Here is a 20,909-nt window from a genome sequence, read left to right as displayed (position 1 = left end):
GGTTTTCCGATAACTTTGGCTTTATTAGCCGGCATCTTGCTGTTGCTGTTGTTTTACAGCAATGGCTGTCCCGCTGCAACAAGGACAAATGAAGGCGCTCCCATCAGTGCAGCTGTGTCATGAACGTATGATGCAGCATTTTGGAGCAACACTCCTGGAACATTTGGGGTGTGACTGGACTTTGTCATTCAGACCGGTTTTGGATTGTGTGCTGCCCGTGTTTCGGTGCCTTTGGTGCTCTTTTGAACATGCACTGGAAGTTTGTCTTTCACAGCAACGCCCCCCAGCAATTGATGCTGATCTGTTGATGTTCTCGTTGAGTGTTCATTACCCGACATGCACACTGAGTTTGCGTTTGCTACGTGAAGCTGATTATGAGCTACCCTTCCCGGAGGAAGTTGCCATCAACTCGTTAATGGGCACTGCACAGGATGCCGCCTTGGTTGATACTGGGGCTATGGACCACACCTGCTCCTTGGTCGTTTTTGCCGTGGATTTTCCGGTTTTGTCATCTGCCGAAATGGAAGATCTCTTGCTTTCCATGACTCGTGTTTGATTCGGAACTCTTCTAAATTGACTTTTTTTTTGTTCATTGAATTTGGTTCTCAGCCGCATGCTCATCTTTTTAAACTGTCAAGTAGTGTGCTTGTGTGTCCTCTTAACTTGTCAGAATTTAGTAGGGTTTTAGGTATATCTTAGGTTGAGATATCTTAGGTTGAGATATTTTAGTTTTGGCTTGAACCACTTTCTACCGACAAGAGAAGGGTGTTGTGTAGCCATTTTACTTATAGCTCCATGCATGTTAGTTTAATACACTAGGCCGCTGTGCACCTTGACCTAGATATATTTTTATTCAGCTTCGTATTGTTATTTTTACAATAACCAGTTTTACGGTCTTGTTTTCATTTATTCTATCAAACTGTTTTGCTTAGTTCAGCACTGTGTTCTCAAACAACGCATTCTTGATTACCCTATGCTTCAGTCAAGGCTACAGTCTGGTACATTGCCGGTAAACGTGGTAGAAGTTTAGTCTCCAACATTCGTAGAAAATACACATCCTTACGTAGGGACAATTTCTTAGAACATCTGCTGTGTTAATTATAAAAAAACTTTCTAGTCCTATTACACGTCAAGAGGGAGATTCCAGCCAGGGAACCACAACTGTATGCTGAATGCTCCGTTGTAGATGTTGACGCAGATTACAGGCCTTTGCTCAGGTATGAGGGTTGATGTCCTCCCGGGGGAACCTGAAAGGCAGGATTAGAGATTAACATGCTGTGCTCGAAATATGATTTAGATAGGGAATAGTCCATTGATCCTAGTGGCACTATGATAGCATTATTCTTATGCTTCACTCTCATCGTCACCATTTTAATATTGTTGTGTTGTGTATTTCTGGTTAGTGCAGCTCATGCTTTGCTATCCAAAATACAGTTGTTTTATTAAACCAATCTTTAAAACTTATACTGCTTTTATTGTGATTTATATATGAGACCGAACGATGTATGAGAGAACCGGTTGTCACCTGAGTGACCATGACTTCCCTGAGAAGTATCAATATGTCATGCGCTCGGCTTCCCAATCGTCTCTACCTCTTGGGAGAGATGAGGCACTGCTAGTTAGCCGGAGCAAAGCCCAGACTTGGAGCGACCAGGGTCTTCCACCGGGGGTCAGACTCAGTCCCCCACACTGTGGACAATCTTGCTGCTCAAAATCCAGTAGTCTCATTAGAATAATGAGGGCCTATGTGACACTGCGACCAACCCCTACCACTAATGGCCAAAGGACATGCGTGGACATGGTTGGGTGGTTATAGGGTGTTGGCCACAGGCCCAGTGGCCAACCCCCACCATACACGGCTGAAGACCATTCGCTGCGGTGGTTGGATTAACGTACAGTAATGAAAATTACTTTACGTTTAAAAAAACATAGAAATTCACTGACAAAAACCAAGCTTACAGGGACATTATAGTTAGGAAATAGAATTTTAAAACAACCTAGAAATTCACTTAAGAAAACAAAAAATACAGGGATGCTATAGTTAGGTTCTGAATTTACTCGCACAAAACCAGAGAAATACAGCAGTTATAGTTAGAGTTATTTCAAGTAACTATAACTCATGGCGGCATGCGCCAAGGTAAAAGGGGTACTTTAGTTGGTGGCATAATCAGTGCTGCTACACAAAAGGAGAGTATTGGCAGTATATCAACCCCACATAATCACCTGTACCTATGAAACTATAACACAACGAGTGTGGGGGATATTTACGACAGGTCTCTCTGGCCTGTTCCAGGAGTGAGTAGGTCGCCGGTTAGGTGGTCTACTTCATAGACATGGAAAGTGGTAGTGACATTTGAGTGTTTGAGGGGCCAGTGGAGGAGTTCCCTTTACGGGCTAGGTGGTCTCACACACATTATAGTGTCATGCTTCATCATTTGACAACCTAGCCCCACCTAGGTGCTCTCTCCCCTAATCATGGAAACATTAGTTTAACCCCAAATAACACATGTAATTTACTTTTAAGTCCCTAAAACAGTGGTACGACAAGTACCCAGGGCAGTAGATTAAATGATACTAGTGGGCCTGCAGCACTGATTATGCCTAGCCCCACCCAGGTAAGATGATACCACTTGGGCGGACTCAACCTCGTTGTTAAATAAACTCTGAGGAAGTGCTGAAATTTTATCTTTCTGGATAAAACGGGAATCCAGTTAAAGGGAAAATAGATACTACAATTATCTCACAAATCACCTATAAGATACAATACTTTAATGAAGGTGTTTGTTGGTAAGATTAAAAGCAGTATGTGACAGACTTGAATACAATGTTTCAAGGTGTCTTACAAGAAATTTATGACCAACATGTTTCTGCCCTCAGCCGAAAATTGTCTGGGGTACTCGTCAGGGTCAAGGATCCCTAATTTCTATGTGGCTAGCTGAATATGCTAGGTCGTGAGCATATGCATTAGAGTGCACACAGGGCCTTCCTGTTGAAGTGTCACAGGGAGGCCCTGTAGAATAGTGGCTATTTGCCTCAAGTCTGGGAACGTGGGGAGGGTAGTTGCCCTTTATAGTCACACTTAATCTGTGACTTATAATCAATCAATCAATCAATCAAAAAATTTCTTAAGCATACTACTCACCTGTTAGGGTCTCAAGGTGCTGGGGGGGGGGGGGGGGGGGCTTGCTGTTTACTGCTCAAAAAGCCATGTCTTGGGGTGCTTTCTGAAAGTTAGGTGGTCCTGGGTCTTGCAGAGGTTGGTGGGGAGGGAGTTCCAGGTCTTGGCAACGAGGTGGGAGAAGGATCGTCAGCCAGAGGTGGTGCGTTGGATGCGGGGGACTGTGGCGAGGGCGAGGTCAGCGGAGCGGAGATGTCGAGTTGGTATGTGGAAGTTTACTCGTATGTTGAGGTAGGCCGGTCCAGTGTTGTGGAGGGATTTGTGAGCGTGGATGAGGACTATGAAGATGATCCTTTTGCTGATGGGTAGCCAGTGTAGGGATCTGAGGTGAGCGGAGATGTGTTAGTGGCGGGGGAGGTTGAGGATGAGACGTGCGGCTGAGTTCTGGATTCGCTGGAGTTTTTTGTTAAGCTTGGCTGTGGTCCCAGTGTAGAGGGCGTTGTCGTAATCCAGTCTTCTGCTGATGAGGGCATGGGTGACCGTTTTTCTTGTTTCTAAAGGAATCCATTTGAAAGTCTTGCGTAGCATGCAAAGGATGTTGAAGCAGGAGGACAATAGGGTGTTGATTTGCTGGGCCATGGAGAGAGATGAGTCTAGAACGATGCCAAGGTTGCGTACGAGGGTGGTGGGTGTTGGGGGTGGTCCGAGGGTGTTGGGCCACCAGGAGTCGTCCCATGCTGTCTTGTTCGGGCAGAAGATGATAATTTCTGTTTTAATTGAGTTAAGTTTGAGGTGGCTTGCTGTCATCCATTTGGCGATGTCGAGGAGTCCGGCGTGCAGGTGTGTCCTGGCGGTGGCTGGGTTCCTGGTGAGGGAGATGATGAGCTGGGTGTTGTCTGCGTAAGAGATGATGGTGATTCTGTGGGGGCGGAGGATGTTGGCGAGGGGGGCCATGTATATGTTGAAGAGGGTGGGGATGAGGGAGGATCCTTGGGGGACCCCGCAGATGATCTTGGTGGCTGGAGACCGGAAGGGAGGGAGGCAAACTCTTTGGGTTCTTTCGGCGAGGAAGGAGGTGAGCCAGTCCAGGGCCTTGTGTCGGATTCCGGCATCGAAAAGGCGTGCGCCGAGGGTCTGGTGGCATACAGTGTTGAAGGCTGCGGAGAGCTCTAGGAGGATGAGAGTGACGGTCTCGCCTTTGTCCACTCTGGTCCTGATGTCTTCTGTGCAGGCGATGGGGGCGGTCTCAGTGCTGTGGTTCTTGCGGAATCCGGATTGGGAGGTGTTGAGTATGTTGTTTTCATCTAAGAAGTGAGCCAGTTGGGCGTTGACTATCTTCTTAGCGACCTTTGCGGGGAAGGGGAGAAGAGAGATGGAACAGTAGTTCATGAGGTCTTCTGGGTCTACTTAAGGTTTTTTGATGTGCGTGTTGACTTCAGCGTGCTTACAGACGTCTGGGAAGGTTGCGGTGTCGAAGGAGCTGTTGATGACGGGGCGGAGCTGGGGAGCGATGATTTGGCTGGCCTTGTTGAAAATGTGGTGGGGGCAGGGGTCTGTGAGGGAGCCTGAGTGGATGGAGTTCATGTTTTTTACGGTTTATTCGTTGTTGGTGGGGGTCCAGGTGTGTAGTTGGTTGGTGTGGGAGGGCGTTGTGTTGTCGGTCATGTCGGTGGTGGTGATGGTAGGTGCTGATGCTGTGAAGCTGTTGTGTATGTCTACGGTTTTGAGGTGAAAGTAGTTGGAGAGGGAGTTGCAGAGGTTTTGGGTGTGAGGAGGGTCGATGGTGCTGGATTTGGGGTTGGTGAGTTCTTTGACAATGGCAAAGAGTTCCTTGCTGTTGTGTGTGTTGTTGCCTATGTGTTCTTTGTAGAAGGACCGTTTGGTGGTCCGAATGAGTTGGTGGTGTTTGCGCATGGCTGTTTTGAGGGTGGGGAAAATGCTCATTGAGGGTTCTTGGCGCCAGGCTTTCTCAATTTTACGGCATTTTCGTTTGGAAGCTTGGAGTTCTGTGGTGAACCAGGGGGCAGTCTTGACGGTGAGGGTGTTGTTGTTTCTTTTCAATGGGGCGAGGGAGTCTGAGCAGGTTGTTAGCCATTGTGTGAGGTTGTGGGCACCGGTGTTGGGGTCGTTGGTGATGGGAGGTGGAGCTTGTGTGAGGTTGGCGATCAGGTGTTCTTTGGAGATCTTGTTCCACTTGCAGTAGTGTGTGGTCCGTTGTTGGCGGTGGGTAGGGGGTTTCATGAAGGAGAAGTGGACACAGTGGTGGTCAGTTCAGTGGAGTTCATTGGTGTGGGTAAAGGTGACATGGCTGCTGGAGGTGAAAATTGCATCAAGCGTGTGTCCTGCTGAGTGAGTGGGTGAGGTGACCAGTTGCTTGAGGCCGAGGTTCATGAGGTTGTCCAGCAGGGCTGTGGAGTTGCAGTCGTGGGTGCTTTCCAGGTGAAAGTTGAGGTCACCAAGGAGTATGTAGTCTGGGGAGGTGAGGGCGTGGGGCTGATAGTATCCACAATGGCGTCACAAAATAGGGGGCGGGGTCCTGGTGGTCTGTAGATAAGGGTTCCTCAAAGGGTGGTGTTCACATTGATGTGTATTAGAAAGTGTAGGTGTTCTGCGCTGTCTAGGGTATCGTTGGTGTTGGTGGAGATTTTGATGGTGTTTTTGTGTATGATGGCGATACCTCCTCCTGGCTTGTTTATGCGGTCTCTAAGGGTGATTTTGTAACCTTCTGGGATGGCTATAGCTATGTCGGGTTCTGATGAGGGGTTCATCCATGTTTCCGTGAGGACGGTGATGTCAGAGGCATATGTTGTGAGCAGGTCCCAAAGCTCGATGGCGTGTTTGTGGATGGAGCGGGTGTTAAGGAGGATGCAGTTAAGGTGGTTGCGAGGGTTGGTGTTATTGCGGTGCGTGTTGGTGTTGCTGGTGTTCGTGTGAGTGTTGGTGTTAGTAATGGTGTTAGTGCAGGAAGAATGGCATGAGTGGCATGTGAATGGTCCATGTGTGTACTTGGGGTTGGCTTGGGCACAGGCGGGGTGCTGGCCTGGGATGAGGGCATGGAGTTCTGTGGAGGAGTAGTGCTGCTTCAGGGGGTTGGGGCAGGGTGGACCAGGGAGACGGGCGCTGGGCGCGGTCCAGGCGCAGACGGGCTTGCCACTGGCATCCGCCATTAAGAAGGGGAGGTGGGAGGGAGGAGCAGCTGGGAGGTGGGAGGGAAAGACCAATGGGGGCGTGAGGGGGGCGGGCCACAGGGGACGCAGCAACAGGGACTGGAAGAACTGGCAAGAGCCGGCTGGAAAAACGGGCAGAAACGCGGAGGGCAGAATGAAGTGTAATGGACAAAGGGCACAAAAACAGTCACAAGCAGTGCAAAAAATTAAAAACGATATACAAGCTCAATACAAATACAAATACAAGGTGCAGAGTACACTAGATACGCCTACCACTAGGCACCAGGGATGACGTGCAGGCGGGTGCCTGCGGGTGGAGGAGGGCCTCAAACTTCTTCTTGCGGAAAACGGCGGGGTCAGGGGCACAGAGGCAGGCTGGTGGAGCCAAAGTGGACTCCTGGCCAAAGGCAGGTCGGGGGGTCACACACGGCTCCGCGCAGCGGCCGCCATTAAGAAGGGGAGGTGGGAGGGAGGAACAGCTCGGAGGCGGGAGGGAAAGACCAATGGGGGCACGAGAGGGTCGGGCCACAGGGGGCGCAGCAGCAGGGATCAGAAGAACCGACAAGAGCCGGTTGGAAAAACAGGCAGAAACGCAGAGGGCAGAACAAAGTGGAATGGACAAAGGGCACAAAAACAGTCACAAGCAGTGCAAAAAACGAAAAACGATATAACAAAAACGAACTTCTAAGCTCAATATAAATATAAATACAAGGTGCAGAGTACACTAGATACGCCTACCACTAGGCACCAGGGATGAGGCGCAGGCGGGTGCTTGAGGGTGGAGGATGGCCTCGAACTTCTTCTGGCAGCAAACGGCGAGGTCAGGGGCACAGAGGTAGGCTGGTGGAGCCAAAGTGGACTCCTGGCCAAAGGCAGGTCAGGGGGTCACTTTGGGGTTGAACTAATGTTTCCGTGGTTAGGGGAGAGAGCACAAGTAGTTTAGCACTTGTTATACTTAATATCAGCACAATCAAGGTCAGAAAAGTGGAGAAGGCAGGCAAAAAGTTGGGGAGAAGATCACTCTAAGGCTGTCAGGTCTAACAAGCACAAATAAAAACTGCATGGACAGGGATCAGGCTCTGACATCAGCATATGCCCCTCATAGTTACAGATTGTGTGAAAGACGACCTTCATTAGACATCGACCAACAAGACAGGTAGGCCTGCTAAGTATAGGTGATTTTGTTAGCATGTGATGGGTTCACTTGAGGCCTGGTCCCTGGCTGAGGTCGCTAGCAGATGCACTACCTCTAATGCTCTGAGTGGTGGTTTCACAGTTTGCATCTAGGATCCTGCTCTGTAATAACTTCTTTATTTAATGGTGCTTGCATGGTACCACCCATTTGGATGCTCCAGAGTCCTCTACTTCCAGAATGATGGACATTCCCTACTCTTTCACATGCAGTAGACTCCTTGCACAGGACCCTCAAGGTGGCACCCAATATGCAGGTATGGTTGCTTAGGCGAGAATGCACTTTTCTGAGTGGTCAATGTAGAAAGCATAGAACCCTGCCATGTGTACTAGACATGAAAAATATTTACTTGCAGAGGGTTTGTTCGCCATTACTACAGGTGCAGAGAAAAAGTCAAACTTTATGTTATGAAACAATTAAGAGACTGACATAATTAAAAGCACACTAGACAGCCAAATTACCTCCTTAATATAACTTTAACTTCTCAGCAAGTAGGATGTACCTTTTCAGCGACTATACCAGCAAATGTAGACATTGCTGTTATGCATTAAAAGACAAGGCGACAACACTTCTCACACACACATATATAGTAACATATAACAAAGGGCTGCCATTGTTAAGCACTTTGCAGAAAGCAGTGTGGATCAAAAAACAATGGTTAGACCTTATTATAATTTTAAAGACCACAATGCAAAGTGATTTGTGGATCTTACACTAAGATACCTTTTAGAAAATAAAGTACAAAATTGTGCTTTGAAATCACATTGGGCCAGATGTATTGACCAAAACATGATAAGCTATAAATTCCAAGCTATAATTTTGCTCCCTTAGGCTCTCTCCTACTTTCTCTATTCACTCCCAATCTCCGCACCCTCTGTCTCTCTCAACCTTTACCTCCCTATTCCTATTCTCTTCGCTGCTGCATCTATCTTCCCATTCCTGCCTCTCCTGCTCTTGCTTGCTTTCTCTACTCACCTTTCTTTCACTTAATCTCTAGAACCTCTCCTCTCCACCTTTTCCTCTATCTTCTGTGTACTTCTCAACATTTGTTATTCTCTCTATATGTAGGAGGCTGGCCTGGCTTATAGTGGGTAGCTGATGGTACTTACACCTTGTGCCAGGTCCAGTTATCTCTTATTAGTAGATTAGTAGTGTTCTAGCAGCTTAGGCTGATAGAGGTTGCTATAGCAGAGCAGCTTAGGCTGAACTAGGAGACATGCAAAGCTCCTACTATACCACTTATATCACTTAGCACTATATCATAAGAAACACAATACTCAGAGTTACTAAAATAAGGGTACTTTATTTTAGTGACAATATGCCAAAAGTATCTCAGAGGATATACTCCCTTAGGAGGTAAGTAAAATACACAAAATATACACACAAACCAAAATCAGGTAAGTAAACAGTTAGAAACGTAGTGCAAACACTGTAGAACACAATAGAATGCAATAGGAGACAATAGGCCTAGGGGCAACACAAACCATATACTCCAAAAGAGGAATGCGAATCACGAATGGACCCCAGGTCTAGTGTAGTGTGTAGAGGGTCGCTTGGAGTGTAAGAAAGCACTAAGATACCCCACCCCAAGACCCTGAAAAGTAGGAGTTAATTTACCCTACTACCCAGAAAGACAGTAAAGTCGAGATAGGGGATTCTGCAAAGACAACAACTGACTGCAAAGCACTGAAGACAGATTCCTGGACCTGAGGACCTGCAAAGGAAGGGGACAAAGTTGAAGAGTCACGCAGGTGTCCGGGGGGGGCAGGAGCCCACTAAACCCCAGATGAAGGTGCAAAAGGGCTGCCTCTGAGTGGAAGAAGCTGAAGATTTTGCAACAACGGAAGGTGCCAGGAACTTCTACTTTGGTCAGAAGATGTCCCACGGTGTGCTGGAGGATGTAGAGTTGTTTCCACACAGAAAGACCGCAAACAAGCCTTGCTACCTGCAAGAGTCGCAGTTGAAGGTTATGGTGCTGCCAGGGCCCAGGAAGGACCAGGAGGTCGCCCCTTGGAGGAGGCAGAGGGGGCGCTCAGCATCACGGAGAGCCCACGCAGAAGCAGGCAGCACCTGAACAGGGGTTCAGAAGATCTGAGCATGACAGTCGACTCAGCACAACAAAAGAGGGTCCCACGAAGTCGGAGTCCAACTCAGCGAGTTGGGTAATGCAGGACAGAGTGCTGGGGACCTGCGCTAGGCTGTGCACAAAGGAAGTTTTGCAAAAGTGCACAGAAGCCCGAGCAGCTGCAGTTCACGCAGTACATAGGATTACTGTTTGGCGTGGGGAGGCAAGGACTTACCTCCCCCAAATTTGGACAGAAGGGCCACTGGACTGTCAGGGACACTTGGATCCAGCTCCTGTGTTCCAGGGACCACGCTCGTCAAGATGAGAGGAGACAAGGGGACCGGTGATGCAGAAGTTTGGTGCCTGCGTTGGCAGGGGGAAGATTCCGCCGACCCACAGGAGATTTCTTCTGGGCTTCCAGTGCAGGGTGAAGGCAGCCAGCTCTCAGAGCATGCACCACCAGGAAACAGTTGACAAAAGCCGGCGGGATGAGGCGCTACAATGTTGCTAGTAGTCTTCTTGCTACTTTGTTGCAGTTTTGCAGGCGTCCCGGAGCAGTCAGCGGTTGATCCTTGGCAGAAGTCAAAGAGGGAAGTGCAGAGGAACTCTGGTGAGCTCTTACATTCGTTATCTAGTGAGATACCCACAGGAGAGACCCTAAATAGCCCTCAGAGGAGGATTGGCTACAGAGAAAGGTAAGCACCTATCAGGAGGGGTCTCTGACGTCACCTGCTGGCACTGGCCACTCAGAGCTGTCCATTGTTCCCTCACACCTCTGCATTCAAGATGGCAGAGGTCTGGGACATACTGGAGGAGCTCTGGGCACCTCCCCTGGGAGGTGCTGGTCAGGGGAGTGGTCACTCCCCTTTCCTTTGTCCAGTTTCGTGGAAGAGTAGGGCTGGGGGGATCCCTGAACCAGTGTAGACTGGCTTATGCAAGGAGGGCACCATCACCCTTCACACCTATTTCCAAAGGGAGAGGGTGTAACACCCTCTCTCAGAGGAAATCCTTAGTTCTGCCTTCCTGGGACTGGGCTGCCCAGGCCCCAGGGGGGCAGAAACCTGTCTGAGGGGTTGGCAGTAGCGGTAGCTGCAGAGAAAACCCCAGAGAGTTAGTTTGGCAGTACCCGGGCTCTATGCTGGAGCCCTGGGGATGCATGGATTTGTGCCCCCAAAACCAGAATGGTATTGAAGTGACAATTCCATGATCCTAGACATGTTACATGGCCATGTTCGGAGTTACCATTGTGACGCTACATATAGGTATTGACCTATATGTAGTGCACACGTGTAATGGTGTCCCCGCACTCACAAAGTCCGGGGAATTTGCCCTGAACAATGTGGGGGCACCTTGGCTAGTTTCAGGGTGCCCACACACTAAGTACATTTGCACCTAACCTTCACTAAGTGAGGGTTAGACATATAGGTGACTTATAAGTTACTTAAGTGCAGTGTAAAATGGCTGTGAAATAATGTGGACGTTATTTCACTCAGGCTGCAGTCGCAGTCCTGTGTAAGAATTGTCTGAGCTCCCCATGGGTGGCAAAATGCTGCAAGAAATGCTGCAGCCCATAGGGATCTCCTGGAACCCCAATACCCTGGGTACCTAGGTACCATATACAAGGGAATTACAAGGGTGTTCCAGTATTCCAATAAGAATTGGTAAAATTAGTCATTAGCCTGCAGTGACAATGTTAAAAGCACAGAGAGCATAAACACTGAGGTTCTGGTTAGCAGAGCCTCAGTGATACAGTTAGGCACCACACAGGGAACACATACAGGGCATACTTTATAAGCACTGGGGTCCTGCCTAGCAGGATCCCAGTGACACAGGCAAAAACAAACATACATACAGTAAAAATGGGGGTAACATGCCAGGCAAGATGGTACTTTCCTACACTATAGCCCTCTTCTCCATAGACCATGTACTAAACAGATAGACTTTCTCTTGACTGTGCATGGCTACTACCAGCATCTTATCTGGCAGCAGTATATTGATGACATACTGGTCATCTGGGAGGGAAGAGATAAGAAAGCAGAACAATTTCTTAGCTGGTTGAACAGCCGCAACATCCATTTGAGGTTTACCATGCTGACGACTCACAATGAGATCACATTTATCAACATTAAAATATCTGGAACAGGAGGTAAATTAAATACAAGTATTACAGGAAACCTACACATAGGAACAGCCTTCTGGATTTTGAGAGCTCCCATCCTCTTTCTCTCAAAGAGAACCTGTCTATACGAGAGTTCCTTAGGGCCTGTAGAAGCTGCTCTGATATCACAGAGTATAAAAAAGCAGCTATCCTATCCGGGAAATGGATGGCCCGCCACTGTCCCAAAAGAATCAGCGATATGGCAAACATACGAGCACAAAATAATCATATAGAGGCACTTCTTGAAGAAAGTCCAACATCTATTCAACCACAACTTGCGTCTGTAAGCACATATAATAACATCTTCATTGCAGTAAAATAGATTAGCATGAAACATGGGCAGATTATGAACAGTGGGAAATTACAGTATGACAAGCCACTATTCTCTTCCATCAAGAAATTCAGCCTGAGAGATACACTAATCCAGTGCTTTAAATGGGAAAACATAAGTGCAGGTACTCATGAACATGAGCTTGTAGTGTGGTGGGTGGGGCAAGGGGCGGGGCTAAGAGCAAGACACGAGGATAAGTTATGACTTATATACCAGTCGCAGCACATACCAAGACACATGAGAAATGTGTTTAAATAAAACAAGTTAACTCGTTACACAAAATGAAAGCGAAACACAATTATATTTTAACTTTTTTTTTGTTTTGTAATATTTGCAGCTTCCTAATGCCATACTGTTATTTGCTGTCGTTATGCACATTACTATATATTCTTGAGCAAACACACACACACACACACACAAAGAAACAAGCAGACACGCACTCACAAAGCATTCCACATAGTCATCCTTAAAGTGTCCCGATTCCCTCCCTCTATCATTTACTTTTCTCTCACAGAAGAACACATGCATACAAGCAGGCAAACACACAGACATAAGCAGACCCTCGTTCAAAAGACTCAGGAGGAATTAAAGCCATTTTAAACTTATTTCCTCCCATGGCTTTCTTAGATGTCGCTGTTAGCGGGGATCCCTCCATTCCTGTGTTTGCAGAAATGCATACAGTACGGTGAATGTGATTGACAGCACAGGCCCTGTTCTGTCAAGCACAGAGTGATGGTGAATACCCAGACATTAGGCAGATAATCCCTGCCAAAAAGCTCAGCGGCGTCGGCGCAGGGCTAGAGCAGCACCTTAGCAGTCAGAGGCAGGTTCAACTCTGACAGCCTAGTGCTCAGCAGCACTAGCAGCTAATGAGACTACCTTTCATGAGTACTGGTACTCTACTTGGCAGCAGAGAAGTGCCGGTACTCAGAATGAGAAAAATAAGAAGTGCCGGTACTCAGTACTTGTGAGTACCGGCCCATTTAAAGCACTGCACTAATCCAATTAAAACCTAGACAACAACAGAAAGCACAAGGGTGTAGCCTGACTCTCAATGGAGTAGGATGCCATTCCGCGCCTCTCTGGCTCCAGCCTGAAAACTCTGTCATTTTCAGCCCCAGGGCAAGTACAGAATTCACATGAGAGGGATTCAGCTCCATCTGGCACTCAGCATAGGAAATGAGCAGGGGGTGATCCTCAGCGGCCCCGGAGACAGCTAAGCAGAGCGGACTCACCTGCAGCAGCCCGGCCATGCGACGGACGCCATTATCGTTCCAGCGCCGGCGCTGCCTTAGGCGACCTTCCAGCCGGGACAAGTGGCCCTAAGCTGAGGGGAGATGGTGGACCGAAGAGGCTACTGGCGAACAGAATGGCAGAGCCTACAGGAGGACAGACACAGTGGCAGAAGCGAGAGGAGCCGGGTGAATCGGCTCCCCAGCCAAGGATGCAAGGAATGAGTGAAAGACCCCGAACACGAAGAGGCGGAAAGCCAATGACGTAACATAAGAGAAGTGACTGGAGCTCAGTTGCTAAGGGAGGTGAGAGCGGTGGCATGCAGCTGGTGAGGCACTCCAGTTCCCAACTGTCTGAACCCCCTCTGCAGGACGAAACAGTGTAATACACGCACAAAGTGGAACCAACACAAACGGAAACAGGTGCTAACACACGGGGACAGGTGCAGCCCCTCTCCCCCGCCCTGGACTGCAACAAGTGATCAGCAATTACCCTCCTGGAGGGAGGAACAGGCTTAAAGAGCTGCAATGCAGGGGGGCTTGGCACTGATGCTGTGGTCACAGAAGTACACTCTTGGAACAGGTGCTGGAGGCCCCGGAACCTGCACACACTGAGAACAAGGCCTTCTGACCTCCTGGTATTGCCCCCAGGAAGCAACACCTTGCCCCCTCGGGTATTAACGATGCAGCGGGCTGCCCGAACCTGGTGAAATTTTGCATGCCGTGCACCAGGTAGGTCACTTCTGCTCCCGGGGCCCTCTCCCGAGGCATCAACATGTTGCTAAACAACGTGGGCTCAAGAGGGGGGCACTCTAATAGGAACACGGCCTCCAACCGGTCCAACAGCACTTGTCATATAGACGACACGCGCCAGGGGCTTGGGCGAACTGGGAACATCCACAGGCTTGACCCCGGGGAAAGGAAACACAAATGCACAAGGCTGAGGAACCACAGGCCCAGGCCCCCAGATTGAAAGCTCCGGACATTATACTGGGCACCACTCCATCGCACCATCAGCCCCCACTGGGCGAAGTACTGCCTATCTACACACCCTCGCCATAATGTAAGCTCCTCACCCCTGATAATCATGAGCTACACACCACACAGGTGCCGGTGACACACAGGGAGTATGCCTTGCGCCAAGTCCACCAAAGACACTCCAGTCACTGCACTCTGGAACAAACTAAGCCAGCAGAGACAGACAAGCCCACAAAGCAGCACCCAATGAAGATGGCGGTCCCCCAATCAACCCCACTACACAAGAATACATGAACCACTTTCTGAAGGAACTTTACTCAGAGATTGGTGCCCTATGCACAGACTTTGCCTCCTGCATTAAAGATGTGGAGAGGGACGTCACAGAAATTGGAAAGAGAGTGGACGACCTGGAACAAATGATGGATACATGCACAGAAGACCGAGAGATGCTATGGAGACGTATCCAAACTCTGTAAGATCATGTAGTGTAGCCATTTTTAATATAGCCTTTGCGCGTTTGCTTTAAGCAGTAGGCCTCTGTGCACTTTGTTCCAGATGCATTTTATTTAGCCTAGCACTGTTAATTTTCAATAACCAGTTTCACGGTCTTGTTTTATTTTCCTCTGTCACACTGTTTAGCCTACTTCAGCACCGGAGTTCTCAAACAGTGCATTCTTGCTTGCTCTGTGCTTCAGTCAAGGATACAGTCTGGTACATTGCCAATAGACGTGGTAGAAGTTTAGTCTTTAGGTTTGTAGACGATACACATTTTTACGTAGGGACGTTTCTTAGCACATCGAAGTGTTAGTTATAAAAACACTTCCTGGTTCTAATACAGGGAAGAGGGAGATTACGACCCAGGAACCATAACTAGTCGCTGACTGCCCTATTGCAGATGCTGATCCAGATCACAGGCCTTTGCTCAGGTAAGAGGGTTGATGTCCTCCCGGGGAATCTGAAAGGCAAGTTTAGAGCTTAACATGCTGTGCTCAAAATAGAACTTTGTAGAGAGAACGTAATCTGGTAACACTATGATAGCGTTATTTCTATGTTTCACTCTCCTCGTTACGATTTCAATCCTACTGTGTTGTATGGTTCTGGTTATTGCGGCTCACGCCTTATTATCTAAAATGCAGTCGTTTTATTAAATCAATATGTAAAACTTAAACTGCATTTGTCATTTGTATATGAGACCACACTTGGTATGAGAGAGCTGGTTGGGATCTGAGTGACCACGACTTCCCTGAGAAGCTATAAGATGTCATGCGCTCGGCTGCCCAATCATCCCTTCTCTTTGGGAGAGATGAGGCACTGCTAGTTAGCCGGAGCAAAACCGGATTGAGGGTGACAGGGATCCTTCTCCGTGGGTTAGACTTAGTCCCCCGCACTGAGAACGACCCTGATACCCAAACATCCAGTAGTCTCATTTAGGATAATGAGAGCCAACGCGACAATCAAAACCTAGAACTGCAAACCAAACAAGAGGACCTGGAGAGCTGCAGCACGTGGAACAATATAAGTATCAGGGAGGTCCCTCAAGGCCAGGTAGAAGACAATATTATGGTCTACACAGCAGCCCTCCTTCACACGCTAGAGGGCAACACTGAAGCCTCATCCCCAGTACTGGGCAGGGGCACACTGGATTGCTGCTGCACCGAACCATGCAGGACCCCCTCGGATAGTCTGACAAGGTTTCCTAACTACACAAAGAAGCCATCCTAAAAGCAACCAGGGAGGAAAAAGACCTCAACTTCAGAGGACACCCTGTACAGCTCTTCCAGGACCTTTCGCCTATCACCATATGACAATGCTGTGACTTTCAGCTGGTGACAGACAAGCTGCACACCTTGTCATCAATTTTTGTTGGACAGGACATTAGGCTCCATTAATTTTGTGAGTTTTCACTGCATAAGGGTAAACAACCCAATGATGTCCACCACACTACTTTCGCAGTGTGGTGGACTTCAATTGGTCACCCACAGTACTGGAAAAGAAAATATTTCTGGGAAAGACACCAAAAATGTTTTCTTTTCCAAAATCAAAGTCACTACTCGAGGGAAATGCTTTTCACAAGTCCCAAGTTAAATTTTTTTTTGCTGTATTGCGAAGCACGATGTGCGCATTGACATAACACAGAAAAATTGAAGTCTAAGCAGATCGCACCAATGGAATTTGGGGGCATCCACAAGTGTCTGACCACCCTGCATTCCTACACGTCTCCTGATAACAGTACTAGAGCTAGTCTAAGTTCAGTAGAGCACAGGGTTCTCGAGGGACTCCAGTGGGTCACCGGCTTCCTAAGGTAGCGAGGTTCTCTCTGTGTGAGTGCTTTACACACAAAGCAAAGTGTTTTGAAATGTATGCTCCTAACCACAGGCATCCAGTACAGGTGCCTGAGCTGAGGTGAGACTGGAGAGTATTTCAGGATGTGACCCAAGAGACATGCAGTCACCTTCTGGATCATTTGCAGCCCTTTAACTGCAGCTTTAGAAGCTCCCAGTGACAAACCTGCTATGATCAAAGCCTGGACAATGGTCCTTTGGGCAGACATAGGCAATAGCCAAATACTTTTCCTGAGGTCAGTACCTTTCTCTACGACGCCTCACGCCAGAAGGACCTGCACTTCCGGCTGTCAAATGGACAGATGGCCCTCTGTCAGCCATCCTCAGGCTGGTGGCAATAGATGTGTACCATACTGCTAATCAGACATGTTACCTGCTTTCAATGAGCCATATCTTTGTAAAAATGGCACATTTCTCTATCTGCCTTTCACGCAGTGCAGTGCAGTGCAGTGCAGTGAGTTGTTTCACTGCGTTGCATGAAATGTAAGTAAATCTGCCCCAAAAAGTCTGACTGGACAAGCCAGAGCAATACCAGCCAAGCAGACTATGATCATAGAAAATACCTTCATTGGATCCACAGAGCTGTTCAAAGCTGCCAGCGTACTGAAAAACCATAAATTGTGTGTCTGTCTTTCCCACACCACATCATCCACCACACTGCCATGGGCTGCGTCTCATAACATGATAACCACACCTCAGTGGTCATCACGCACGACATGAAAACACTTCTCACAATGGATCACAAAACAAAGACAACGCCCTTCTAACCACATACCACCCTATCTGGAGTAGCTTGCTGCTCATGTAGGTAAGCACTTCAGTGCCACGCATATGGGTGATACGCATTATAAACATGCAATATAATACAATATGTATCACTTGTGCATCACCAAGATTTGTTTTGATCTTATTAAAATATTTTTTCTATTTCAGAATTATAAAACAAAATGTCCTTCCTTTGTGATTCTGTAACTGCTGGTACATTTTGAAATATTTGTACAGTTCATTTACAGGTGTTTACATTTTTGTGCATTAAAAACAAATTTACATTCTATGGTATTTCTCTTTGAACTTCCTTTACACAAAGTCAATAGAATTATGCGATTCTGTGGCTGCCGTGTTTACCACATAATTAAACATTTACCTCATTTGCCACACACACATTATGTTTATAGCTCTCCCAGATCAAAAGTTACAAAAAATATTGCAACATGTGCTGCAGTGCAGTTAAAGGCTCTTGGCAAATGTTTCAGTTACTTGCAGCAAGTGGTATTTGGATGTTGGAACGGGTACTAATAATAATGTGAAACCTCTGCCCAGACATCGCTTACGTACAAAAATGACAAAATAATGATTGATACTATTAAAAATGTGCTGCATGAAACAGAATAATTTGAATTTACTTGCCACATAATTTAATCAATATTTCTGCATAATTTAGGCCTCCACTGCTACCTAATTCCAGTGGTCCTGTCTGTGCCACAGATAGATTGTATTACAGCTCACTTTATAAAATCCTAGGTTTGTGTTAGAGGGAAATCTGTTAACAAAATGAGACAGATCAATTTGACACAATAATATAGGTTTAATCGATTTTCAGCTGGGAACAACAGGCAGCCTCACGTAGAGGCCATGACTGAAGTTCAAAGTTCTGGTTCAAACACCAGTAGCATTTATACTGTAAAAACCACAAAAACTGTGGTGAAGAGTTCACCATTGACGTAAGCAACTACAAGCAGTACAGATAAGATAATGAGGTGCCTCTGGAAAGAAGCACTTGCACTTGTTAGCCTCATGGGTGGGCAAGTTACACTGACGTCATTCACCATATCTATCTTTCTGCACAACAAGAGATTATATGTTGTGTGCTGCTCATGGTAGACCTCCCTTGCAAATACTTATCTGACCCTTACACCGTTCCCCTTACCACAATATGAATGACTTGTGGTTTTTAGGACCCCTGTGCTAAGGCAGGATACACCCTTGTGTTCTACCCTGTTCATGCTAAGTGAACATTATGAAAGCAACAGTTGGTGCAGCTTTAAAGAAAAACTCTCATTCTAATGTGGCTTGGGCCTCTTGTGTGTTTCAGCACAGCTAACTTAACAATGCAGCATGTATATATGTTTCCTAACTAATAAGTGTTTGTTTGTCCTAAATATGACCTGCCTTTTCTATTGAACCCACAGTCTGTCTTTTTTTAACATGTCATGTATTAAGCCTTTCACTACTTACATTGGTTTACAGCTATCTAGCCTAAAATGCTTGTATTGGGATTTATTTTTGTTTGTATGTGATGTATTCCTATTCTTCCTACATCATTTGCAGTCACCGGAAGGAAAGTAACCAGCATCTCCACTATAAAAGAATGAGCAATAATTTACCTGCCTTGGAACAGCTGCAACAAGAGAGAACCAGAATGTAAATGTATTTTTACTGCGCGCTCACCTCCTGAACTCCCGCACCTCCATACTGTGCCAGGTGCTTTGGTCGGGTGTTGTGGGGGGAGAGAGATTCTTATGAGCTGACCCGGCCCTCAAATACCCCTCGTTGCAACGTCCCTGGAAATACTCTTGTAGGAGGCTGCCAGGGACCGCGTGTTCACTGCTGCCCTCTAGTGCCCCCTCCGTGCCTACGGCCCTGGAAGGACTCGGCTGCCAGGGACCGCGTGTTCACTGCTGCCCTCTAGTGCCCCCTCCGTTCCTACGGCCCTGGAAGGACTCGGCTGCCAGGGAGACCCCATGTTCACTGCTGCCCTCTAGTGCCCCCTCCGTGCCTACGGCCCTGGAAGGACTCGGCTGCCAGGGAGGCCCCATGTTCACTGCTGCCCTCTAGTGCCCCCTCCGTGCCTACGGCCCTGGAAGGACTCGGCTGCCAGGGAGACCCCATGTTCACTGCTGCCCTCTAGTGCCCCCTCCGTGCCTACGGCCCTGGAAGGACTCGGCTGCCAGGGAGACCCCATGTTCACTGCTGCCCTCTAGTGCCCCCTCCGTGCCTACGGCCCTGGAAGGACTCGGCTGCCAGGGAGACCCCATGTTCACTGCTGCCCTCAAGTGCCCCCTCCGTGCCTACGGCCCTGGAAGGACTCGGCTGCCAGGGAGGCCCCATGTTCACTGCTGCCCTCAAGTGCCCCCTCCGTGCCTACGGCCCTGGAAGGACTCGGCTGCCAGGGAGGCCCCATGTTCACTGCTGCCCTCAAGTGCCCCCTCCGTGCCTACGGCCCTGGAAGGACTCGGCTGCCAGGGAGACCCCATGTTCACTGCTGCCCTCAAGTGCCCCCTCCGTGCCTACGGCCCTGGAAGGACTCGGCTGCCAGGGAGACCCCATGTTCACTGCTGCCCTCTAGTGCCCCCTCCGTGCCTACGGCCCTGGAAGGACTCGGCTGCCAGGGAGGCCCCATGTTCACTGCTGCCCAGCACACAACAGCTTAAGAACTGTGCGTGTCCTCGACGCTACAGCAGCCCCGTCTGGGACACGCGAGGGCGTAGTGTACGCCTGGGTACACGTCCACACCACAACCTACCTTGAGCCAAGAGGACCGCCATCAGCATCCCTGGCACGGCCACTTTTCGCAAAACCTGCGCCAGCTTTCCCGCCTCCATCCCTGCGCTTCCCTTCTTGTTCGTCTGCCGAGGAAAACAGATGGTGTCGAAGTCGAGCCGGGACCTGGTTTAAGGTGGCTCTTATAAGCCCTTGCCAGCCCGCTGGGCACGTCGGAGCCCTTCTCTTCGCAGCCTGCGTCAGAACCGCACAAGGGATGAGTTCGGGCGTGGTCCACCGTCCGCCCGCCCCCTTCACACACACGCGTCGTGTTTCCACACGGAGTGCTGGGCACAGCAATGCCAGTCCTGCTTTGCCAGTCCAGTGCCGCCGCTGTGAATTTCTATACTTGACGATTGATCTGGCTCAGCTTTCTAAAAATAATTCCTTCAGCAAGAACCTCCTTGAAGTTAAAACCCAACTACTGACAAAGCAAACTCTTCAGACTCCAATCAGCAAATGATTCAGAGTGAGCTGTTTACCAAAGTCCCTCCCACCAACACCAGCGAAGAGGAATTAAACTTAAAAAACAATTCCACATTCGTCCTCTTCTTAAACTGCGTTTCCATTCAGCAAGACAGAAAACAGGAAACCAGTTTTTTGTTCTAACTTGGCTGTGTTCTAGTTTTGCTTTAACGAAGAGGGCATGCCCTTGCTGTTGTTAAACTCATACCAGACCCAACGGAATTATGCGGCAGGGGAAGACCAAATTATGCGGCAGAGTTGCCTAAATTATGCGGCAAGAACTGCCACATTATGCGGCTTAATGCAGCACATTTTTGATAT

The 20,909-nt window shown here is 48.3% G+C and overlaps 1 protein-coding gene across 2 annotated transcripts in view; it reads right to left on the bottom strand.

Annotated features, from left to right (window-relative positions):
• The window catches only part of LOC138246590 (ly6/PLAUR domain-containing protein 3-like), a 200,549-nt gene extending 179,992 nt beyond the window's left edge, over nucleotides 1-20,557 (bottom strand). Inside the window, exon 1 of one of the 2 annotated variants that reach the window (XM_069201284.1) lies at nucleotides 20,107-20,557. In XM_069201284.1, coding sequence (XP_069057385.1) covers nucleotides 20,107-20,185 — 79 coding nt within the window. In that variant the 5' untranslated portion in view covers nucleotides 20,186-20,557. The remainder of the gene's footprint in view (nucleotides 1-20,106) is intronic. The other variant, XM_069201285.1, reaches the window with a different exon arrangement.
• Nucleotides 20,558-20,909: the final 352 nt, after the last annotated feature.

This window comes from Pleurodeles waltl, chromosome 7 (assembly GCF_031143425.1).
Source record: "Pleurodeles waltl isolate 20211129_DDA chromosome 7, aPleWal1.hap1.20221129, whole genome shotgun sequence".
NCBI lineage: Eukaryota > Metazoa > Chordata > Amphibia > Caudata > Salamandridae > Pleurodeles > Pleurodeles waltl.
Note: the sequence above shows the minus strand (reverse complement) of the source record. Positions and strands in the feature narration are given on the sequence as shown.